The sequence below is a fragment of the Thermobia domestica genome, chromosome 1 (genome assembly GCF_964235325.1).
Source record: "Thermobia domestica chromosome 1, izTheDome1.hap1.1, whole genome shotgun sequence".
In the NCBI taxonomy this organism is placed as follows: domain Eukaryota; kingdom Metazoa; phylum Arthropoda; class Insecta; order Zygentoma; family Lepismatidae; genus Thermobia; species Thermobia domestica.
Genome location: NC_137454.1, coordinates 115,760,795 through 115,787,887, shown reverse-complemented (window position 1 = coordinate 115,787,887; position 27,093 = coordinate 115,760,795). Strand labels below are relative to the sequence as shown.

The 27,093-nt window shown below is 38.3% G+C and overlaps 1 protein-coding gene across 1 annotated transcript in view; it reads right to left on the bottom strand.

Annotated features, from left to right (window-relative positions):
• LOC145688226 (protein D2-like) overlaps positions 1-27,093 on the bottom strand; it is a 186,900-nt gene that overhangs the window by 141,129 nt on the left and 18,678 nt on the right. The window contains exon 2 of the mRNA XM_081762140.1: positions 19,575-19,667. Within this exon, the coding sequence (XP_081618266.1) occupies positions 19,575-19,667 (93 nt within the window). The remainder of the gene's footprint in view (positions 1-19,574; positions 19,668-27,093) is intronic.

The following is a 27,093-nucleotide window of genomic DNA, read 5'->3' as shown; positions in this document are numbered from 1 at the left end:
ACCAAGAACCAATGCACCAGGTGAACTCTCTACTACTAACCACCGCGGCCCCCCAAGATGTAAAGTGTTTGAGAGGTAATATTTAACTAGGTACAAGGACACACACACACGAATTTATTTCGGCGGGATCCAAATTCAATAATAAAATTTGTAAAATTACCTCTAAAATTAGACCAAATTTACGGAAAATTCAGAATTTCGGGTGGGGGAGGACCCCAGGGCTCGGCCCTTGTGTACGTCTTGGGCTAAATATATATCAAGACACAACAGCAAGATAGTACGAGTATTATCACGACCACTCACTATTCAACCACTCTCACAGGAAATTCGTGTTACTAAGCATAATGAGCCTCGTCTAAGTTGACTATTGTTGGCTCCACAAATAATAATAAATAAATAGACTAGTTTTAAATTCCGAACTTAAATTAGTAGCGCACGACTAGATGTCTGCATACATATAAAATATCCCATACGTAACATTAGGAGTCAAAAATGATTTCAACTGAACAGCGAAGTAACTAGGCTAGTTGTCGCCTGGGGCAAGAACTTGCCTTAGCACCCCCCCCTGACCAACCACACCACGACACTCCCTCAAATATTTGCCCAATTTTGCCCCCTCCCAATCCGGTGCGCGAGGCACAAGTCCCATTTGCCCCCACTAATTACGTCACTGCTACTGAACTAATATAGGTGGAAATATTTTAAAATTACTTATCGGTTTTTCGGGTGCAAAATAATATCCATTCAATATTATATACTTAGATATAGTGGTTTCTAGTATTGGACCCCCTCAAAGCTTGGATTTCTGCCCTTCCCGAAAGTCTCTGCACTTTTGACTGATTATCACTTCACTCATTACTATCGGTCCGTAAATGGCACACAATTCTCGATGGATGTCAGCTGTGTTCTGTCCTTTATCGTTCAGAAATCGTATGACAAATCTCACTGCACATTTGACGGGATTTTATATTACGGTAGCCATTTCAACTTACTGCTACTCGCACGTACTCAACTCTACTCGTACGATTCTATCCCTGGCGCATGCTCAACTTCATCATTGTTGCCAACCCCTAGTACTTTTTTTTTTTTTTTTTTTTTTTTACATGTGTTTCGTACTATGCGTAGATTTAAAGTATATGAAACGCAGACTCTCAGCCCGAGTTATTTCATCATTTTATCCAGTAGCGCAGCTAGGATATTTTTAAGGGAAGAGGCAACAAGCGAGCTATTTACGCTTATATCGAGCGAGCTGTTGTCGTTCAGTTCGTAAATCGCTCATTTAGCATTAGAGGGGTCCTGGGTTCAAAACCCGACCATGATCTTGATTGAATATTTTTCCAAGGATTCTCAAATAGTTCCACCATAGATATTCAGTTTCTTTTCTGTCTTGGAATGTAAAATCTGAAATGATTATTTCCTTCACTTCATTTAAACTCAACGAAAATACTTTATCAGAAGAAAATAACATGTAAATAAAATAATCATAATATGGTTTTATAATGAACATTATATCCGCAGACTCACTTAAATAAACGATTTTTCTTTCTTATGGTCAACTCAAAGATTGGAATTTGAAGGATTATCTGTAGTTTCTGTTACATTAGAAATAGTTTTGAAAGAGTGACAGCACAAAGTATTTATCGACCACAAGTTTCTCAATATTATAGTTACTAGCAACATGACCAAGTCTATTACTGAGAAGAGCAGCTCCCCTATAGGTCCGCCACTGATTTTTACCACTAAAATTTCGAAAATTTAAAAGTGCACGCTAATAATCTTTATATCTAAAAGTTAAACAAAAACATAGCCTATATTTTGAACATATCCATTAAAACTTTCAAAAAAAAAAAAAAAAACGAACAAAAATGTTATATAAAAGGCCTATACATTTTAAAAAATAAAGTTCCACAATCATTATTATTATTATTATTATTATTATTATTATTATTAAAGATTTCTCCGAGATTCACTATTAGTAACTAACAAACGCTCCTCGCGTGTTACTATAGGCAACATTAGGCGGGCATTTAAGTGAACCATTCCTACCCTTTTTAATTCATTTTTCTAAATCAAACAGGATGAAAAGTGTAAATACCAAATTTAGTTATTAGAATATACTGCACCTTCTTCAAAACACACAGCACTTTTGTTTCGTGATTTGATTTTCAGTTTTGCGTCCCTTTCAGCAGCGAGGCTATTGAAATGTGGACTCCGAACATCAGCTCCCGCCAGGAATCGAACCCGGGTCTCCCACGCCAAAGGCGCATACGCTAACCGCTTAGCCATGAGAGTGTTCAACATTTGTTTCGTTTTTTTATTTACTTAATCGGGCTATGACTCAAATGATAAAGTGAATATATCACTTTTTTAAAATCTTATTCTTAGCCGCTGTTCGAGTATATCATCATAGGTATTCTGCCATTATTTGCAAGTCACACTTGTCGCGACTGAGTGCCTACCAGACTCCTGGGTCCTCAGTTAACCTATTCATCTTCAAGTGCTGTTTTTCTATTTTGACACTGTCTATCAACGGTAGCCTCATTAGACCCCTCCCTCTCTTTCCTGCCAACATACCCTCTCGCATGTCCATCCTTCTCAGCCAATGCCCCAATCAGTTTTGCCTTCTCAGTTAAATCAAAGATTGTTACTGTCCCATCCACCATTTCTAAAACACTCTCATTAGTATATCCACTCGATCCAGCTAATTATCCATTCTTCTCCACTCAAACATTTCGAAAGCTTCCAGTTCTTTTTCACCGACCCAATACCGACCGACCACACCCACCTGACACATGTCTTCGTAAAGAAGGTGTTTATCGAGGAGGTCAAGTATGTCGATCATGCGTAAAAGTCCGTTTTCTCTTACTACTCTACAACCACAAAAGAAAGCGAGGAAGAGGGAAAAAAGAAAATGGATAAGTTGGTGCTGTTTAGATCAGTGAACATCAGTAAGAAAACTTTTGTTTAATTGTGTAATACAAGTATTCCACTCTACTCACCACAATTTTATTAATTCTTTCTGGTATATAATGCGCGATATTCTCTGTTTCTTCTCCCAGTGACGGTTTCTTCTGCGTACCTACACTTATATCGGACGTTCTGAAAATGGCACCCACGGGCCGCAAAGCACTGTTCTACAGGCCAAAATAAAGCGAAAATGTTATATGATGGTATGCCCTCTGGGGCCTCCTTCAGCCGCTACGGGAAATCAAAATTTTACAATGTGGCAACGTCGCAGATTAACTTGCAGCCATTAGCGTTACTGTACGAATACAACAAGCAGTTGAATAGATTGCTACACTAATAATGATGCTAGTATCAATCAATATCATTGCGACATTGTCACATAATGCAATTTGTGTCCCCAGACGAGGATATTATATATCGTCGCTGCGCCTCGAAGAACCGCTATGTGACATTTTTGTCGAAAATGTTAGGCCATGCATATAAACCAGAAAGCTGTCAGGCAGCGTCCCTTACAATATCATAAGTTAATATTCAATTGTTTCGCCACAAGAATGAAAAATTATAGATTGAAATTAAAGGCTTCTGGTTCTCAAATTGTACGCATTGGTTAATGTATATAAATCCTCTATCTGCTTATACAGGCGCAAAAGGTGCTACGTAAAGAGAAAAAGCCAGCTACAACAATGTCCAGTGCATAATATAGACAGAACCAATTTTATTGTATTTTTTAAGTGTTTCCGTGTATTTGGCAAAATTTTAAGAGTTCGTAATGTTTTTTTCTCCTGAAAAGTTGTGGTTTTAACACATAGCGGTTCTTCGAGGCGCAGCGACGATATATTGCTCTGTGATCCGTGGGCACCATTTTTAGAACACCCGATATATGTTATCGGCGTGTTTTATCTAAAGAGTATCATCAAGAAACTAACACAAAATGCTCACATCATGTTGTAGTATCACGCCCTTATTTTTAAATAGAATTGCTAGTACATGCATTTTACATTGTTCATTTTGTAAACATGCCTTCTGTGTTGTCATATACGTATGTATCATTTATGCCACTCGTAGTTATTCACAAAACAGTGTACGAGTATACCCCGTAAAACCATTTAAAAATACACATTTTAGATAGTCTAGTTACAAATGTTTACATCTTCTTTTGATAACTAAGGTATTGTTAGTTGCCTCTGTTTACAATAACACGATATAAGTGTTTGGATGGAATGTTTCGTTGATGTCATTGTACGTAGTTAATATTTTTAATAATAGTTCAGCTGCATTCTAAGAATATCGTTTCCTGGAAATCATTGTAATAGCTTTATTCTGAATGAATGCGTCTCACATTTTCAGAAGGATTAACTGCACATACATTAGCATAAATGATAGATTTAGGGTTTAAAGGGGTACCCAAAACAAGGCTATTTGTCCCTATGACGAATCAGTGATCCACAGGATTTCCAGATTTTAATTATAAAATTCATTAAAAGGAGATTTGAGCGGCGGAGGTTGGGTAAAAGGAAAAAAATGGACTAAATTAAAAGCATTGGGCCTTCTTCCTAGAGCTGAAGGATCAAAATGAAATGAAATCTTTGAGTTTAACGTCCCACTATTATGCCAGTTAGGCTGAGGGAGACTATGATTAAAGCAAGTGAACGATGATGGAAGAATTGATGGGATGAGGAAGTGGGAGGAAACGGGAGTACCCCCGAGAAAATCAACGAGCACGATGTTGTTCACCACAAACTTACTTGGCTGCGGATCGAACCCACGCACCAGAAGAAAGCGTTCTACCACTGAACTACTGTGCCCCCAGTTGAAGGATTGTTTCCCTTGATACCACAAAAAATGGTTTGTTATAATCCATAATACAAGGGTCGTTCAAGGTTGACGGGACTTTTATTTCTTCAGAGAAAACAGATAGCACAAGAAGCAACAAACTATGTCAGCGTTTCAAAGTATTCTCCGTGCGCGTCGAGGCACCGTTGCCATCGTTGTGGTAGCTCCCTGATTCATTTGGCATAGAAAGAACTCGGTTGTTGTTGTAACCACTGGAGGACATAGTTCCGCATGCTTCATCTGTCGTGAATTTCTTCCCTCCCAGATGGTCTTTAAGGGGTGCAAACAAATGATAATCTCTGGGGGCTAAATCTGGACTGTAGGGGGATGGGACAGAACTTCCTAGACCGTCATGCGTGTCCACTTCTGATCAAATGTCAGCTGGCGGGGAACCCACCTTGCACAGATTTTGCGAAAGCGTAAGTGGTCGTGAATGATTGTCAAAACACTCCCGACACTGATATTCACCTCGGCAGCAATATTCCGCACTGTTACTCTCCGGCTCTCAAGAATCATTTGCTCAACATGTGTGATATTCACTGGAGCTGGTGTGGTGCAGTTGGGCGAATGTGTCCATGCGCTACATTTGTCACCAGCTCCAGTCTTTCGCGAAACTGTTCCCACCATTCGTACCCTCTTGTCCGTGACATCGTTTGTTCACCATACTGTGCTTGCAATTTTCCGAAAATCTCAGCTGGTTTAATTTTCTTCTTCACAAAAGAAAGATTCCTACAAATTCCTCCACATCCATAAACACTGCTTGCCGCTATGTTCGCTGCAACTGCTGCGCATGCGCCAAATACATCATGCCGGGCGCTAGTTACTCGAGAAGGAATACATTACGTCACCCACAAGCTTCATCATGATCCGGCTATTCATCGATTATTTACGTACGAAAATCCCAGTCAACCTTGAACGACCCTTGTAATTAATGTTGCCGATACTTTTAGTCTTACTATTGCAATTTTATTTTATCTCACCAAACAATTACTTTCCCATGTTTAGAGTATTTTATATAAGCATTAAAGGCCTAGGTCTTCTTACGATTATTATTTTTCGTCCTTCATTTGATTTTCTAATTTTAAAAAAATCAATCACAAGAATAGTTTATATCATAGATCAATGAAACCTCATCCAATCTTGATCTACCAGGTAGTTTGGGATAGCAGTAACGCTTCACGAGTTTAGCACACGTACGAAATATGGTGTGCAGACCTTTGGTTTTCGAGCTACTGGCCTTTGTCTTACTGAATGGATATTATATATCAAATGCTACCGATAAAACTACATTAATCTTGACCAAACCTGGCACAGTAGTTTTGACGAGCTTAATATGTGTAGGAAATACTACAGTGTGCAGATCTTTGGCTCTTGAGTGATTGACCACAAAATTTGGGTTTGCACTCAGTGAAGTCAAGAAGTGTGATAGATAAAACTCATCCGATTTTGACCAAACTTGGTATGGTGGTAGATCTTGAAGAACTAAATATGCACCCGAGTTTAGTATGAAATATTATGTCACGCATAACTTACGCTTCACTAACAATGTTGGGATTGGGCTCAGTGGGATCAGGAATGAATGATTTATAATGGGGACATCAACAATGAGACTATCTACCCTCGTCACGATATGGCCAATGGCATACAAAAGCTGCACATCAAAATTTAAAATATTTTTTTAAAGTATAGTTCAAATCAAAGTATTAACAACATAAGACATTAAAACGAAAAAAATAAGACTATAAAAATCATAACCGATCGTAAAAGGACTAGAAGAACAGAATATCGTAACAAGAAAATAATTCAGAAGTAGCAATATTATTAACACATATCATGAATAATCTAATAATCAAACGGCAGAGAGTGATTGCTATCCCAATTGCATGAACAAAGGTGAGAATGTGGTTATTGAAGACCACATTATCTTCCAGAACTAACATTTTTTGGCATTCCTAAACATTCTTTGAAGTCTAAGTATTCTAGGAATTCAAAAAGAATGTGGCGAAAACTTGGTGGGACGATATATATATATATATATATATATATATATATATATATATATATATATATATATATATATATATATATTTACAATACAGACGGTTAGCAGCACGCACTAAATAGGAATATGAGAGATGTGAATGGCCAATACGCAAGCATGTCAGGATCTCCATCTCTGCGACTAGTATACGACGATACCTATGAACTGCCGAAAAGAGATTAAACTGAGTGGAGCTTTTTGTTGGTCTCGTTCCACTCTACTTGCCAGTGAATGCCTTTTCGTTGGAGAAAATACCTACTACGATCAGAACAAGAAAGTGCTAAAGTGTCCATGTGGCATTCTTGGCTGCTGTGTCAGCACTTTTGTTACCCCGAATTCTGATACCAAGCAGACAATGACGACATTGTCCTATTATAGCTGATGACATCAGAGGCGCATAGCCCGAGGCTGTGTTGCATATCGATCGTGAATCTGACCACCATGCAACGGAAAATTGCACGGATGGTCAGAAATACAACGCACACGAACTGTATCATTTCTAAAAAGTCGCTTACGATGATAGGACGCTAAAAGAAGTCTTGGGTTTAAGAGGAATATTGGATAATATGGCTTGTGGTGGGAACACGGTGCCAAGACTAGGGCACAGCGTCCTCGGACAGTAGCGTCCTTCTTAAACATGAGTGAAACACCCGTATTTAAGGTGGTACCGAGATCCAAGCAACATATATCGTGGAACGTGCGTCGCCATCTTAAATACGAGCGTTTAAGAATGACGCTACCGTTGAACGATGCGGTCCAGTCTTGGCATGTGTTCATACCACAAGCCATATTATCTAAGAATTCTCCTTAAACCCTAGACTTTTTCTCAGTGTAACGATAGTTGATTGCTTCTGCATAAAAGCTAGAAACAGGACAAGTAGGAAATGTACCAGCAACTAGCCAAATTCTCAGGTGATAAACTGTGTCAAGTTGTTTCAGTAGGGTGGAACGAGCAGGTCAACACGCAACACAAACGTAGTTCAACTTAGAATGAATTAGATACGATATAATCTTAACAGAATAATACGATCAGCATCCAAACTGTGGTGGGAAGTACACAAAGCAAATTCAAAGCCTTGAGGCAACAGTAATTATTATTACGAACGTGTGGTGCCTAAGTTCAGCAGCAATATGAAGTCAAATCCAAAAACAGGATTCTATTAACAAATGTCAAACGAGTGCAACTAATCAAAACGGCAAGTTCGTTGGCGACAAAAGTACAATCACTGTGCGTTTTGGCCAGAAAACTGAAAACTTCGATCAACCAGCAAACAAGACGATTTAACGTCATTTGAAGCTATCGAGTAATTCCGCGTAGGTACCTTGTGCAGCGATCAATAACAAGGTCGTCAACGTAAAGCAGACCACATAAGAGAGGCTGGTTCTGTGGGAACACTGTTGACGGCGACAGCACACGGTGTGACGCTGAGAACACTGTCTTGTGGAACAATTTACTGCAAAAATCGCTCTGAGACTGAATCTACACACCCCTTTAAAAACCGTTCATCTAGGACGTTCTTCAGAAATTTTGCCATATGGCCACGAGGAATCCAGTCATCTAGCTGATTTAAGATACCATAACGCAAAGTTCTGTCGTAAGCCTTCTCCAGATCAAAAACTATAGCAATAAGGTGCTGACGATGAAAGAAATCTTTTTGAATCTAGTTCTCGAGATTATCAAAATTGTCAGCAATAAATCGATAAGACTGGAAACCACACTAAACTTGCTCAACAGAGAATTTGATTCTAAATACCGAACGAGACGCTTGTTTAACATATGCTCAAAGAGATTACAGATACAATTCGTAACAGCACTGGATCTGTAGCCCATTGTTGTTACAGCTTTCTCTGGTTTTAAGATGAGAAGAACCTGAGCTCACACCGTCGTTGTAGAAACGTTTCCTCCGACCAGATGCGATTAAACAGTTATAATAATACAAACTGTGATTCGCGCGAGACGTTGCGCAACATACAGTAAGATATAGGAGCAAGTATTAGGCGATTCATGTAAAACGGAGTAGAATTCAAGAACCGTGAAGGAAAAGTTATAATGTTTAGTATTGGCGTTACGGAGTACTCTCGATACGAGTACGAATGCAAAACTCGACCGAATATTGTGCAGAGTTAAGAGATAGAGGAAAAGTATCGGCCCAACACACTGACTATCTCTATGGGGTTAGTCTCCAGGATACTATTTGCTGCTATAGCAGGTATACTAGTACGAAGAAACCCTTTATGGCGCGAATCCGACACCAGACAGCGGTCATAGGCGTAAGATATAATCAAATATCTAGTACGAGCAAGAAAAATGCAAATTTGAAGATTCTCAACAGTTGGATGCCGATTAAAGACTGTAAGAGGACGCCGACGAGCCATGATAACTTTGTGGATTTCCGCAGACCACCATGGAACTCGACGTCGTGAGCCGTTGTCTCCGCATTCTGAAATGGAATCATGGGCAACGTTGATAACAGTCTGCTCAAATAGATATATAGCAGCACACACAGCAATATCGTCAGGAGAATGAAATTCACTGAGCTCCCGGAATGTTGGCCAATCTGCACGCTTCAAATTGAGTTCTGGAAGATGACAAATTATTAATAGGCAAATCTTTAATGTTTACTGTTTAATGATCTGGATGCACTCTCAAAATGAGGAAGCCCGCCAGAGAAACTCTACGCAGGGTTAATCAATGCACGAGTAAGTACAGGATCCAGTAGAAAAGTGGGCAAACTACTGTCATTAAGGACAAGCATGCCACTCTCATCCAGGAGTTCAATTACTTGATGGCCACTATCATCTCTGTGGATGAAACCCCATAGGTAATGATATGCATTTAGATCCCCAACAATATGCATTTAGAACAACACCGGTAGCTCAAGTTGATGATAAAGCTAAATCAAATCAGCTATTGAAAAGGTTTTAGCACAAGGAATATACAAAACATGGTGATCGGGCGAGGGAAGAACTCGCATCGCAACTGCTTGCAACCGGGAGTTTGTATTAGTAGACCAAGAACGAAAATCACAAAAGTACAGCAATGTCTATGCCGCCAGCAGCGTGACGATCAATATGTTTATCACCTATACAGTGTATATCGTGTGTGAAATAAAAAAAGATTATGTGCAGGCTGAAAATGAATTCCCTGCAACAGCTGATGAGTGGTCAGATGCTAGCTATTTCAATTCCTTATGATGACTTCTGAAGCCATTAAGATTCCACTGTAAAAGCCCCATAGTTGGTAAGAATAATGTTTAAGATGAACTTGTGCTCGTGAGCCAATTAATGTCGACTTATCAACCAGGTCATCCTCCACCATAACAGATTTACGTTAAACTCAAGGTAGCTTGAGTACTACTGGAGATTTTGGTTTCTATTACGAGAAGGTAGGATCATTAAGACGCTACCGAAAATGCTGGCTTAACTTGTTGCCAGCAATATATGCCGAGTGACTATGCGGTAACATTAGCTTGAGACCACCGATACGAGCACGTGGTGTTTTGGAAGATTCGGGAGATAGAGTGGTGACTGGGCTCAGGGCTCTTAGCTGGCGAGAACTCATTTTACGTGCATACGTGAAATGTTTGAGAAGCCACACATTTCCGAGCAATATCAGCAACAGAGGCAAACGGATCATGCAGCGAGGTTGGAAAAATCTCTTTTAGATGTTATATATCGGCTGCGGAAATCTTTTTCGACAATCGTAAGTGCTCGAATACGTTTTTCTCTTTGAAAGACTGAACTATTCCTAGACCAAGCAGAATGATCACCCTTGCAGTTGGCACAAGAAAGCTTGGTCGCTGTACAAGGATCTGCACCATGCCTTTTCTATTAAAAATTTGCACAAATAGCAGCAGTTGCATTACACGACGTGCTGGTGTGTTAGAAATGCTGACATTTAAAGCAAGGTAGAGGATTAGGAATGCACAGTTCAACTTTCAGTCGATAATATCCAGTCTTTACAAATTCCTGGAGTGTATGCAAGCTGAAAGTAAGAATCAGTGACTGAGTTAGAAGCAGTTCACCTGCCTTCTTACTTTTAGTCTGATGTACATCTGACTACTTACTTTTAATCCAAGATACTTCTACATTTTGGTACGCCAGTTCAAGTTTAATCTCCAATTCAGTAGCGTTCACGGAGATCTCAACATGAGATCACTCCCCGCCTGATATTCAGTACCGGTAAGGTTCTACCGATATAGTAACCGATCCAACGATATTCAATTTGAGTAGCTTCACAATTTTTCTCATCTATTGTTTCCACTAACGAAATGCCATCTCATAGTTTTCGAATGTCTTTAACTTGTCCGGCTGGATGGGTGATAACTTTGTTTATATCAAAATGAGACAGGCCCTTAATGCTACTCGGACCGTTAGTCTCAGCACTCGCATAATTAGTATTCTTTTCTTTAATTACAAGATATCGGACTACAAGAACTGAGAAACCTTTTTTCACATTTACTTAAAAGATTGAACTTTAGTCTCGCTCACGTCTGATTTGAACTTACAAGAGAAAGCCTGAACCCGAAATTAAAGATTTAAGTTTTCTTTAGCATTTATAAATGGAAACTGCTTGTGGTTGATGCAACATCATACCGAGTCTTTCATGAGGACAATCAACACTACTTCTCTATCAATCCCATCGAAGGATCAGCGTGAAGCCAACGTGGTTAAGGAAAATGGGAGGTGTACCAAACTATCATTTCCGGACCAAACTACCAAAACACATGGCCCCGTACTGAAAATAAACAACCGAAACGAAAAGCTAGAAAATGTTCGAATAAACAAAAATATAATCCTCGTGAGCGAAAACCAAAAGAATTGTGCGAATTTTTGTTGCTTTCAAATTAATATTATATTCTTTGTTTAATACTGTGATTTTAAAAAAATGACACTGGACTCACAAGTCAAGATGGAATTGTCCACACTCAGGTGAAACAGAGGGAGATGCCCATTGACCATCCTCTCTCAAGATTTTCACCAACAACTCGCGAGTTCGGTAGTGGTATTCGCGGCTCAGAAGGCAATCCAAATGTATGCAGATGCGACCGACGGTGATAGATGGACGGTGCATGGTAAATGAAACCATCCTCTCAGCTTCACCTCACCTCGACGATAACTATCCGCTACATAGAGGAGGAGTGAAATCTTTGCCATTTGAAACTTTTTAGTTGGACCCCACCTGGGACCCTATGGGTACCCTGAGACAATACATTTTAACTTAAATTGTTATACTTTGAAAATAATGCTACACTTCCTTTCCTATTTTCACATTTGACTCACCGTTTCCGATTTATAGGGGTGAACATGGATTTTTCAATTAAGTTTTTGTTTACATTTTGACCCGCCGCCACTTTGCACAGGGTTGTCGTAGAGAGTCGAGACTTGCTCAGTTTTCTTTCAGTTTACAACAGTTTTCAAATGATGTGCTACTTAGCCCCCCTCGCCATTTGAAAATTTTGGGTTGGACCCGCCTGGGACCTGCGGGGGACCCTGGGGCTAACTTTTTTATCCGAAATCGTGTTTCCTTGAAAATGATGGGATACGTTGGCCGAGTTTTCCATTTACCCAACCGTTTCCGACCAAATGACTCGGTTCAAGCTATTCTGCCAGCTTTGTAGCTTTTACATTACAAAATATGTTGTAACTCACGATATTCCGTCCGGTGGCACGTATAACTTTGGGATTCGTCTAGTTATAACATATAAAATGCAAAGACAATTGTCTCATTCGGATCTCAGCGGAGCCAACTGCGTGACCCTCCCTTGTTAGATCTCAAACACACTGCTTTACTGTTACATGATCCATATTATAAAAACCAGCGCCGTAACCTGGATTTTTTTTTCTGGGGGCCAAGCATTAATAAGGTTATTTGGCCCCCCTAGAAAAGTTCTTTTTCTAATTCTTGGTCCCCCTCTTTCCATTTTTCTCTTACTCTTTATGGGCCCCCGGAGCCTGTGGGCCCTCCTGCATGGTAAGGTATACGGGGCCGTTAGTTCCGTCCCTGGACCCGTTCCATACATAAATTAATTAAAAGGACAAAATTGATAAATCTCAAAGCCATACGAATAAATATTATTTCTAGGGCAACTAATAACTTTTTTTTTACTGAAATGGGCCCACTAGTCATTTTTGTTTTATTGACCTTTGGTGTGCTGTTTTGTTGATGCAATGTAGTAAACCTGTTTGATGCTTCATTTATAATTTCACATTCGTATCGTATATGGAGTAAGAAAATTTTATCTTAAAATGGGCTCCCCTCGAACGGCGGTGAGCTTACCTGGAAGGACAGTTGCCCCATGCCCCCCACAAGTTAGGGCCCTGATAAAAACTATAAATTGAGAAAGTGGTTGTACGGACACACTGAAGAGCACTAATCAATGTTTAGGGATACGAAAGACATTACACACTATACTCTAATAATAAATATGACTTGAATGTTGTTATATCACATCGTTCGTATATCTCTCGTGACGCAGCAGGATTCTGATAACTTCTAGGTGAAATTAAGAAAGAATCAGGACAGAAATTGTGTACATAAATCTTAAAAGCGAGACGAGAAAGAATTCTACGATAATTGGGACGAAACTAGAAAAGATTTCTCGCCTTGTCACGTCACGTCGGCAACACTAGTTAAGTTAGTAAGATCAAATGCAAGCTTTCTGTTTAACGTCTCACGATTACGTCGTTTAGGCTAAGGCAGACGGATGATTAGGGCAAGTAAATGATGATGGACGAATTGGTGCAATGAAAAGGTGGGAGGAAACGGGAGTACCCGGGGAAACCCACGGACACGATGTTGCCCACCACAAATTTACTTGGACGCGCATCGAACCAGGAACCCCACGCATCAGAGGTAAGCGCTCTACAACTGAGCCCCCGTCCCCCTGTTGGTAAAATCAAGAGATGACCAACCTGGATACCTCTGTAAAGGATTGAAGCCATTTTTAAAAAAAGGATTTTCCCTAATGGTTGTACCTTTCACTTGATAGGCATTCAAGTAGAATCTGGATACTTCACCGGTGGCTATCAGTCGTGGCCGAGTAACGGAATGACACGTTCCATCAGCTATTGTATATTGGGAGGGTTATGTAATGGCCTTTTTCCATGCTAAGTTTTCGTACGTACGCATTGTGAAACAGTGTCAGGAGAATGGGTTAATACTCGAGGTGAGTACTGCAAAAGCTATTATAGCCCGTCACATACAAAAGGTTCTCCTTGCGAAACACTCACCCACGAAAACTACCAGGAGAAGGGCTCCAAGAGAAGTGACACCCGTAGTGCTAAGGGGGATCCGTCAATTGGTGTGCCAAGAAAATTCCAAGATCCCAATATGATATAAGCCACAGATTCCACCTCGCACCGTCAACTGTGGACAAAACAATTCGCAAGCGCCTCAGGTCGAAGTGTAAGCAGAAGGCCCGTGTACACTATCCGCTATCGTGTCACATTGCCGAACGTAAGACGAACTGCAGGAAACTGTATGAAAAATACCTGGCGGAAGAATACTATATGAAAAGTACCAAATGGAAGAAATCTGTCACAATGGATGAATCATATGTCCATCTCACTGACTGTGGTCCTTCGGGTGATCACATACCGTAAGCAAGGGACGCAGCAACTTTGTTTATCAATGCAGGGAAAGTTTCTCGTGGCTTTATGGTTGTTATGGGATTCGGATATGAGAGTAAGCTGCGTATAAGCAAGGTGGATAAAAACGCGAAGGTGAATGCAAGATACTTCTAAGAATCCATTTTGACGTCAATCTATTGGAGATATTTCCCACAATTGTATGGAATGCACGTGAATCAGGTTATGACCCATACGGACAAGGGTTCGAGTCATGGCAGAGGAATCAGGAATTCGAGTCATTTTGAGGATCGAGATGCCAGTCCAATGGACTTGTATGCATCTGGACTGTTGTAACCATATCTTCAACATCGCCGCCCGTGCACCCTGCATGATTTATGGAAAAGCTTGTAGAGAGGCGTGGGACAGAATTCCAATGCCTGTCCTGCGCCGGAGCTAGCTGGAATGAAAACTGCAATGGCATGTGATAGTCCACATTGTTGGGGATCCAATAGTACATGATAGGTGGTGGCGGAGCGGTATCTGTTAAGGTGAGTACCCGAGAAAAATGGTCCAATATAAAGCGAGCAACCTTCTGTAAAAATTACCCACGCAATTGGATGAGGTACTTATGTACGTAGTTTTCCAAAATAAAGTCAAATTTTCAATCACTTACATCTTTGTCTCTATTCATTCGAAATCCGTCATATCATTCCCACAGCATTAAATACTAAAGTGCTTTGGATGTGCATTGCTCCATTTGTCTCACTTGCATTGTTACTGGTGTAGAGGCTACCGAAATTGAATGTTTGTGACATTATAGTAGCCTTAGTTTGCAACACTGAATAATAAATTTAATATTGTAAGTCTTCATTTAACATGTGAATCTGAAATATGTAATAACTTGTAGTGCCGTTGGAAAAATACCGTATAACTGTTGGACTGGCAACACTGTTAGTTTGGTAGTGTTACAGAGTATGTCAAACAATGTTCCCCTGCTGATATTTGCATGGTAGAAAATTTCTGGATCATTATTATTATTATTATTATTATTATTATTATTATTATTATTATTATTATTATTATTATTATTATTATTATTTTGCCTATTAGTTTAAAATTTATAATGCGTATTTATAAATGGTCCACCCTGTATATATGCTACCGATTTAACTAGAGTATCCGATTTAGAAGCAATCATAGCACAATTTTCGCAAAACCCGTCTTACAGCCTAGGAAATGAAATGAAATCTTTCAGTTTTACATCCCGTGGTTATGCCGGCTAGGATAAAGGAGGCGGTGATGATGAGAAATGAATGAAATGGTGGAATGAAGAAATTGGGAGGAAACGGAAGAACCCCGAGAAAACCCACGAGCACGGTGTTTCTACACGGCGCGAGCTGGGATCGAACTAGGGACCCCAAGCACCGGAGGTGAACGCTCTACCACTGAGCTACCGCGCCCACTTCTTACAACCCAGGGTACAAAATTATTTAGAGAATTTCTAGGGCATATGCCTGATAGTTGCAGAGATTTGGTAAATAGTAAAGAATAAATTTAGGCCCCCTTTCCCCTTTTTATGCGTTACGTTTAGCATAATCCCATCTTGTCTACAAATCTAACGTTTAATATAGCTTCGAAGATCAGAAGAATAATGAGTCAGCTCTTTGAAGAATAAAGTAAATTTTTCTTTATATAGCTTACATGGTAAAGAGAAAAGGAAACACCTGAGCTATTGAAAAGACATCCACAATTGTAAATGATAGCAAGTGTTGTGACTATGTTACAAAGACTAGCTCTCTACACAGCGCATCACATGAATCTCCTTGTCATTCGTCACATTTGTACATATCCCTTTACAGACACAGGTGAAGGACGTCTTGATAAAAATCGGCAAGAAGCATCATAAAAGGGAGATTTTTTTCGATTACTTTTTCAATATCTCGCACCGTTTCCAAGATTTGAGCTTACTTCCAGTTGGAGTTTCAAATTCATGTATGACCAGTGGCTTCATTTCTTCTTGCGTGCAGTATGTAGTAAGCAAACACATCACACACACACACACACACACAATTAATTATGATGTCAGTGATATACAGGGTGTTTCAGATAAAACGTCCAGTGCTTATAAATCCAAAACGGCTAAGAATAAAAAGATGAAACAAAACTGAGATAGGAAAGTGTCATAGGGCGCATCACATGGTGTTGTTGTGGTGACCTCCAGGGGTCAACTTCAAATTTTCAAATAGGAACATGTATTGATTCATAACTCATTCAATAGTACTTGAAAAACGAAACAACTTTTGTAGGAAACAATTTTCGATTTGGGCCACCGTTTTTCAATGGCCGCAAAAAGTGGGTCCTATATCAGATAAAACGTCCAGTGCTTATAAATCCGAAATGGTTGAGAATAAAAAGATAAAACAAAAACTGAGATAGGAAAATGTCATAGGGCGCATAACATGGTGTTGTCGTGGTGACCCACAGGGCCCTCCTTCAAGGGGGCCCATTGGCAAACTTCAAATTTTCAAATGGGAACATGTATTGAATCATACCTCATTCAATAGTCCTTGAAATACGAAACAACTTTTGTAGGAAACAATTTTCGATTTGGGGCACCGTTTTCAAAATGGCCGCAAAAAGTCCTGTATCAGTTTGAAGTTGGCACCTAGGCCCCCTTCACTGAGTTTCCTGAGGGTCACCACAACAACACCACTTGATATGCTTTATCATCGTTTCTATCTCAGTTTTAGTTTCATGTGTCTATTATCAGCCGTTTCTGATTTAGGCCTATAAGCACTGGACGTTTTTCTGATACAGGACCCACTTTTTGCGGCCATTTAAAAACGGTGGCCCAAATCGAAAATTGTTTCCTACAAAAGTTGTTTCGTTTTTCAAGTACTATTGAATGAGGTATGATTCAATACGTGTTCCCATTTGAAAATTAGAAGTTGGTCCCTGGGCCCCCTTGAAGGAGGGCCCTGGGGGTCTCCACAACAACACCATGTGATGTGCCCTATGACATTTTCCTATCTCAGTTTTTGTTTCATCTTTTTATTCTCAGCCATTTCGGATTTATAAGCACTGGACGTTTTATCTGATATAGGACCCACTTTTTGCGGCCATTTAAAAACGGTGGCCCAAATCGAAAATTGTTTCCTAGAAAAGTTGTTTCGTTTTTCAAGTACTATTGAATGAGGTATGATTCAATACGTGTTCCCATTTGAAAATTAGAAATTGGCCCCTAGGCCCCCTTGAAGGAGGGCCCTGGGAGTCACCACAACAACACCATGTGATGCGCCCTATGACATTTTCCTATCTAAGTTTTTGTTTCATCTTTTTATTCTCAGCCGTTTCGGATTTATAAGCACTGGACGTTATATCTGAAACACCCTGTATATGGTGTTCATTGGGCAAAACACTCCAAACAATATTCATCTTAGACTGGAGAAATGGTTCTTCTTCGTTTTATTACCATTTGGCCATTAAAAAACGCCGGAGAGATATAGTAACCCCATGTACAATTGTGTGGTATTGGAATGTATAACTCGTAGGATATGATGCTTTTTAAAAAATTTCAATACTTCTAGTGTACTCCTTAAAATGTGATAAAGAAATAACGGCCATTTTTTAAAAAAAATATTCAATTAGAACTAAACAATCTACACAACATTTGCAATCGACCAGTGAAAAACGGCATCTTTGTAGAGCTTGTGATTTCCGAGATATTGTCAAAAGAACTGGCCACAAGCATATAAACGTCCATAAATATATAAACATCCACAAACACACAAACTTTTCTTGAACACAACCATATAAACCTAGCATTTTAATATATAGATAGCATATTTTTTTTTTCATTCTTGGAGAAAAGGTACCGGTAGTCATAATGACAATGTTGTTATACCCATGCCACTCTTTTTAACATTGTTATGGACACAATATCAATACATGCATTTGCAGAACATATTTCAATATAAAACTGGGTAGAGTACAGTAATCGCAATTTTAAAATGAAAATTTGAAGAGAAGTTACCGGTATTGCGTATTCACCGTTAGAAAGAAAAGACTGGTAGAAAGTATTCGAAAAATACAGCCGACAAAATCAACCTTAAATTACGAAGATATCGAATGAGTTATTTTCTTTTTCTTTTTAATAACTATTCTTCTGCAAATATATTCCGTAGTATTAACAATATAATTATTTCACCTTTCCATTTCTTCCACTAATCCTAGGAACCGTAAATTGTTTTAGGTTACAGATCACTCCAAGGGGGTGGCGGCTCCTCGAACTCACCCAGTAATATAATAAATGGTAAAGGAGTTTTTTTTTTTAAATTTTCTTAGCCTATCCGTGTACGTGTACTGTCGTACATAAAGTACACATTTATTTCGTTTTTATGTACAGAAAGCTACAGTAACTACTATGACTCATAAAAACAGACGCAGCTTCCACTATTAATTCAAAATTGTTGCCTGACTGGCCAATATTGCCAGATACATACTTTATTTAGTTCGGAGACATGGGAGATAGAATTACCTTTGATATTCTGGAGAGATATCACTATGGCAAATTGTCTAAGTAACTGCAACAAACAAACAACTTTAAAAAAAGAACAACTGGTTGATAACATTTTGTTTGAATTAACAAAAAGTACCCTGTTCGTCGAGGAGCTCCCTCCTCTTGGGATTCCTAGGTTTAATATATAGAGATTATACTCCGTTATATAGAGAATTAGAAACAAAGTAACTCCAAAATGAGATTAAGTGATCACGCTTCTTATGTTCCTCGAGTACATGTAACACTGTGTTGAGAACGTACCTAGAAATATTTGTGGAAGGAGAAAATATAAAAGAATTTTTTAATAGGAAAATGTGAGAATGTGTGAAGGAACCATCGAACACTCAAACGAATGACTGTCATTTGATTTCAACAGATAAATATTTATTTTATTCTCACACTGTATGAATTTGGAAATTCATATACGCAGAAACACACGAGTAAATGATATAGCTCAGAGATGGGATCAAACACAAGATGAAGATCGGTAAACTTGGTGAAATACGCTACAATAAAGAATTGTGTTTGATCACTGTGATATTGTTTAGAAAGTAAAGTTTCTATGAAAAGAGTGAGAAAATACTGCCAAGAAAGTGAACTTACCCTAATATCGCTGACAATCCAATGAAGCCAGAACTGTCCATCACTGTGATTAGGTGCATCTGGATCAATCATCACCACAGTATACGTGGATTCCTAATAAAAAAATAATAAAAAAGACAAATAAGTTAATTATACAAAAACAATTATATAAAATAGATTATCGTTCACTATTTTTTTTAAACATGGACACATGCAGGACCCCTGACAAAAACGCGCACGGTATATATGTGGATTTGATACCCCTAAATCACCCTTATTTTATACTGAAAAATGAAATCTTTAATGTTCCTCCGCTGAAGTCTATAGCTCTTAGCTAAAGGAAATTACCAGTAAATCACAGTGGGAAAATTGGTGAAATAAAAAGGTAATGGGAAAATGAAATGAAATCTGAGTTTTACGTCCTACGATTATGCCGGTTAGGCTAAAGGAGACGGTGATGATGAGTAATGAATGAAATGGTGGAAGAAAGTGGGAGGAAACGGGAGAACCCCGAGAAACCCACGCACACGGTGTTTGTCCACCACAAAGTTCACTTGGCGGGGCTGGGATCGAACCCGGGACCCCAAGCACCAGAGGTGAACGCTCTACCACTGAGCCACTGCGGCTCCGAAGGTAATGGAAAAACGCTGAGAAAACACAAGGGAAGAGACTAAAGCTACATACTTCGAAAATGATAGAACCTCTCAGTTCAATGAATTACTTACGAAGTAATGTGCAATCTATGTTCCTGAATCCGATAACATGTGCAAACAAATTTAATGAAGAAAGTAGAGAGGAAAGTAGAGGGAGGTCGTACTTTGCGACGGAAGCTGATTCCGTATCGGACATAGTGACTGTCATATGAGTGTTCGTAGACGTGTAAGTAAGCAGGAAACTCCAGTGGTTTGGAACTCGCCATAAAGGATCCCCACTTGACACTGGTATGGCGACAATACACCTACATCATGCTCACCACTAGTCTTCATTAAGAGGCGCGTAACTAGCGCGCATTGCACATTCGTCGTGTCATCACATTTGCCCTTTGACTTCACTTGGACAATTTCCGGGACTCCATCTTCCAGTAGAATAACGCACATCCGCATATCCGCTAGCAATCCAGTGTCATCTACGCTGTGTACATCTACTTAGCTTGCTAGGTCTCCAGACCTAAGCGGCGCCAGATAGCAAATCTAACTAACTATGCGCCAAGATTTACAGCAAGCGTGGAATAGCAAACCCAGATATTCAGCATCTATACGACTTCACACCTGCCCAAACATCTGCTTAGTAGTGACTAAGGTTGGTTACTCGTAGGCGCCCAGTTCTTTGTCAAAAATCCCTTCTCTCTTTTCTTTCGTACGAATAAGATCAAAGTAACTTAAATATAAACCTAACAAACTCAGTGAATTATTGGAATGTGAGAAGGAAATCCTCTTCTAAATACAGAACATTCTACTTTGCAAGGAACTAAAATTATCGATGGATATGTATTGCATGTATCTCCACCCTTATAATTCTATCGAAACTAGAGATGCTAGATTTATACTGGATCCCTACAGGGCAAATACTATAAGAAATAACTAGAAATGTTTGTTCATATGGAATCAGTGCCCCAAGCATCCGTTCCATCTCTGTCTCTATTGAAACTAAAGTAGCGGAAATCCATTACTACTTACGTTTTCAATATTGTATTCCAGGAGTGAGATAGAATGAAAAATAGTTTTCAGTGTCCGAAGAACATATTTCACCTCTGCCATTATTATTCTATTGAAGCCGAAACGAAAATTAAATTTAATCTATATTTAACGTTTTACGATTATGCCCTTTACATTAAAGAAGAGGGATAATTAATGGTAATGAACGATTGCAAAAGAATTGGTGAAATGAGAATGTAGAAGAAAACTACACAGCTCATGGATACGGTGTTGTCTGCCACAATCACTTGGCCTAGGATAGAACCAGGGACTCCTAGTCGAGCTGTACATAAGAAGAGTCAACTCCAAAAAACGTCGAGGGAGGCGTAAGAAAAGTTTTTTTTTCTTTAATAAGTCATCTTCGTTCGTTCGATTGTGATTTTTTTAAATTTGAAATTCTCAACTACGACAAAATAATCATAATGTTTCTAGAGATTAAAATAAATAAATAAAAAAGTCGGCCGGTGAACCGAACTAAGATGCTCCCAGAGTGCAAATTTCGTCCCTGGCCGAACTCGGTCACCAAATATAGCAACTTTTATTCCTTAGATGATGGGTCATTTGCCCACCAAATTTCTCTCAGAATCGGTCAGTAATTACCTAGACATAAAGTAACACATACAAGGCGAGCCGAGCTTGTCCCTGAAGGAGATTGCCCACCAAATCTGATTTAGATTCGGCCAGTAATTATCGAGAAATGAAGTACCAAATACATACATACACTTGAAATGAAATTATGAGCTTCTGTACACTTACACCGAAAGATATTAAAATTAGATTTAAATAATATGGATTTAGCGAGTGTTTAAAAACCCCTTAGTTTAAATAAATAAATAAAGTTTAGTCACTGATAATTAGACATTGGATTTTTATGCAAATGCATATTTTGTTTGCTTATATGCATCTCTGTTAAACTTTGTAGAGGCTTCTAACAACAATAATACAGCTGGAATTTGAAGTTTTATAGTGCATATAAATGCATATTTCAAAGGTTACTGCATATATTGGTGATTAAGAGCATACTCAGCATATTCTATGTTTTATTTCAGACATATGCTTAAAACATGCAATAAATCCAGTTTTGGTTTGTATTTTCAATGCATTTAAATGTCTATGCACGGGATGACTTCTTGCGTTGGAGGATGGAAGTATACCTAGTTTATGGAGAACGAATATTATTAGCAACCGATCAGCAGAGCGAAGACAATACCTAAGATGTTAAGGCAAATCTGGTGATAAAGATTCATTGTAATATAGTGTCAACATCAATTTAGAAACAACAGACGCGAGAAATATTGTTCAGTGAAAGCTTAGCTCTAGTTGATGAAGTTCAGCACGAGTTCCAATCAGTTCCCGGTAAATTCGCGTGCTCTGTGGGAAAGAAATAGATGTTCTTGCCAGAAACTCAAGACTTCGAAACATTTGAAGAAATGGGAAAATATCTTCATGAGTTAGATTTTAACTTGCAGAAATTATAGATACTGTGCTTGCTTCTGTCTATAAATATCATAAAGTGATACCTGTTGATGTTGAGAGACCATTTTCTGGCTACAAATATCAGAAATTCACACTAAACAAATACAGAGAAGCATCTCAAGATATACTGTTAAGACTAATTACGGGAAGGAGTAAATCCTTAAAAACAAATGTTTTTCTTTCTTTTGTAAAGCGAAAACATGTAGTAAAGTGAAGTTCGTATTATTTCGTGTAAAGTAAATACACTCTAAAATACAATTATGAAGAAAAACTAAAAGATTATATTATCATATCAGTGTGTTCATTTTAATCTTATAATCTTTGTGTGTTTTAAAAGTTAGAAGTATATAAACTGTAAATATTACAAAAATAAATACTAAAGAGAAGTTCCTAAAAGGTAAAGTACGCCTTCGATGTTGTATTTCACCTACAAAACTTTCTCACAACTTTGCTGCATGTTTGAAAATGCTCTCTTTTATTGCATTGTTAGTGCATATTTTAATATATTTGACAGCATAGTTGCATGCATATTTCGTGAATTTTAACTGCATAAAAATCCGATGTCTACGGATAATACAGGAAATTCGTGACTTCCGAACTGTTGCTTGGGTATTTTCATAAACAGTAACTGACGAGCAGTGGAAGCCCATGAAAATTGTAGCGGTACCCGTGAAACAGATGGGCAGTCCTGCTCCAGCATACTTTACAATTACAATTATGAGCATACTTTATGGAGATGCTCTCACATAGGGTACCCGAGCACCTTTATACCCTATGAACAACTGATTTTTCAAGTCTTTTGTGAGAAAAATACTGTGAACTGAGAAACCACAACCTTTTCCATATTATACAGGGGTATTTTCCTGCGAATAGAAGTTTCTTGTGGAATGCGTTCAGAAATTAACACTTGCAAGAATACTCTTTTAGTACAAGTATATTTTAGGCTCACACTGATTTCCCCCCACCTCGAACTGTTTCAATTTCCTCACTGACAAACACTTTACCATTTTATATCGTAAAGGTCAGATCCACCGTTATTGTAGCAGAGTGGTGCTTGAGCGATTGACTAGAAATTCAAACTTCGATTAGTGACAATTTCACAGTCTTGTTTTATTACAAGTGTAAACTCTGGTCAGTAAAGAAGAGGCCGTGGATCGTGTTCAGAGTTGATGACGATGGATTTTGGTGAGTCAGAGTAGGTCACAGTGGATGAAAGTGGTTCATGGTGGGTGGTGGGTCAGAGTGGGTCATGGTGGGTGGTGGGTCAAGTTTTCATTGACCCACGCCAACTCTGCCCTGCTCCTAGCACCAGAAGTGAACGGTCTACCACTGACCCACTGTGTCCCAGTAGAGCTAACAATTTTCTGTTTAAATAAAGGACGCTCATTCTTATCCTATAATTGAACCACAAGTAGCACACCTATTTTGGATCCCCAAATTTTGAAGTCATATCGCTTATTTTTTTAAACTACATCCCTTCTCTCTCTAAAAATCATTTAAAGTGTACCAGTGGCGGATCCTGGAGGGCGATCGCCCCCCCTCCCCCCGCCCCAGAAGAGGAAAGTTTTTTTTTTTAAATTTTATATATAACTAAACCCATCCCAGAGTTTGGAGCTCTTAAAAGTAGCTCTAAGTAGCAGTCCTGGATCCGCCCCTGAAGTGTACATTGCCTTTACAAATAAAAAATAACAAATGCACTTTCATAAATTAAGAGGAAGTAACGAGTAGATATATCACCGGATGCATTTCCTTTCTAACTCACAACAAAAAATAAAATCAGTTTCCGGATGTGAGAATTTACTGTCTATAATAAGAACAATTTATTGCAATTTGCTAACATCCTTTTCACATTCAAATGAACACACTTCCATGTTTACAGATAACTACAAGAAAATAAATAAAAATAAATAAATAAATAAATACGCGTAAATAAATAAATAAATAAATAAATAAATAAATAAATAATAATAATAACAGTAAGGACAAATGACTTGTTATACAATAAAAATAAAATGAAATGAAATATTTCAGTTTGACATCCCAGGATTATACAATTTAGGCTAAGGGAGTTAGATGATAAAGTCAAGTGAATGATGATGGAAGAATTGGTGGAATGAGGATGTGGGAGAAATTGAAGTACTCCTAGAAAATCCACGGACGAGATGTGGTCCACTACAAACTTGACCGGGGATCGAACCTGTTAGACAGTAAATAGCATTTCAAAGTCTCGACTAATAAAATCATTCGTAAAATATTTTAAAACAAAATACATAGACGCATGTTTCAACATATACATTCTTTTTCTGGCTCTTCAGTTAAAAAAAAATCTCAAATTTTTGGTGTTGGTCCGGAATGGAGGAGCAACTAATGAGTTACTTGAATTAGTAGGTATCGAGAATCGGTGTAGAAGGCAAGACTACCAACGGCGTTGAAACATGAACAAATCACACATCGCTCAGTTTAATGTGCACTACGGTTCAAAAGTTTTCGAACCATCCGGATTTTTGTGAAAATGTACTGAATACCTATTAGTTTGGATAGGAGAACTCTGCCGCCGTGTGTCAGAGGTACTCCTGCTTTAAAACTTAAGATTCGATGCGCGTTAAATCGAGGTCTGAGAGGTACTAGAGACGATACGTCTGATTATGATTCTCAAAACTGGTTATTATATATATATATATATATATATATATATATATATATATATATATATATATATATATATATATATAAAGAGGTACAGATATTATAGCTAGGTCTAGTATAAACAAAAGTGTGAAAAGTGAGGCAATATATTAGTTTTATTTGAAAACTGTGGACATAAGATGTCAATACAGTGACAGAAGTTGGAACAAAAAAAAAGAAAGAAAGAAAGAAAGAAAGAAAGAAAAAGAAAAGAAAAAAAGATCCCCAACTTTGCAGCTTTTTAGACCTTATTGATATGCTAACGTTAATAAAGCCACAAATACCAAACTTTTAAGACTACGACGAGCACTGTATATACGTTCCCACTGAGTGACAATTGAGCACAAAAGGTCAATATTAGCCATTGTATACATTTTTCAAAGTATGGTATTTTGGCGTTTTAAACAGCATACCAATACAGTATTTAAAAAATGCAAAATTTGGAAAACTTCTTGTTCTTTCATATTAATATCACTGCAGTGACCACTTATCTCTACATCTTTCAAACAAAAATATGTTGCCACATCTTTCATAGTTTTGTTTATACTATGCAATATTTATATCAAATTGTTTATCTTTTATTTCAATTTTAACATATATAAATAGGCATTCTATCTGTACAATGTCTCAGATCTCGATTCAACTGTCGTCTATGCTTTACACACGAGTACCTCTGGCATACAGCGGCAAAGTTCTCGTACCAAAGATAATAGATGCTCACAAAATCCGGGTTGTTCGAAAACTTTTGAGCAGCAGTGTATATCTAGCTAGTCTAGACCAATCATAGCCTATATAGCCAGAGAGTTTTATTTTAACTATATTCTTCAGAATCATGAAATAACAATAGAACAATGTTAAAATTTGCGCTTTGTTAGTGTTCTAGTACGTAATTAGAAAACATTACGAAAGAATATCACACATCTTCATGACACAATAATTTGAATTTCCATTATGTGCTGCAATATGAAAAGAAACTGACACTGTGATTACGTAATGCCTATTAAGCTCTATAGTCACACATTAACATAAGTATCCTTTCATAGCCGGAAGCAATGGCGGCTCTCGAGGGAAATCAAGTCGGTAAAATTTAGAGCGTTATCGCTACAAATTTACTTAATATGCTAATTATTTCTACATGTAGAAATAAATGGATTAGGTAAGCCTTCTTCCTTTTGCTTGTAGCGAAAAAATCGTATTTTTTCCAGTGACTTCCCTCAAGAGCCGCCACCGACTGGAAGATCACTTCTTGTAATTTGAGATGCATCATGCGCTTCGGTCATCATCATTCCTACTTTTCCATCTCCATTTCATCCTCTGATAATTTCAGACCGTGACTCGTGTGGAAAACCCCCCTCCCCCGAGACCATATCTCCGATCGTGCTATTGTAGAAAATGAAATTAAAGTAAATTTCTAATTTTACGTCTCACGATTATGCATCGAGGCTAAGGAACGTTGATGATGATGAATGAAACGATTGGACAAAGAAAGTGGGAGAAAACAGGAGAACCCCGAGAAAACCCATACACACGATATTTGTCTACCCCCATTTGTGCTCAATGTGGATTATCAGTATTTGAGCAGTACTATTTTCACTTCCCATGTATTGAAAGTGACCCCGTGGAAAACTCTTCTGAAAGCATCACTAAATATATCTTCTATCACGACGCTCAGAATGCAATTTCTT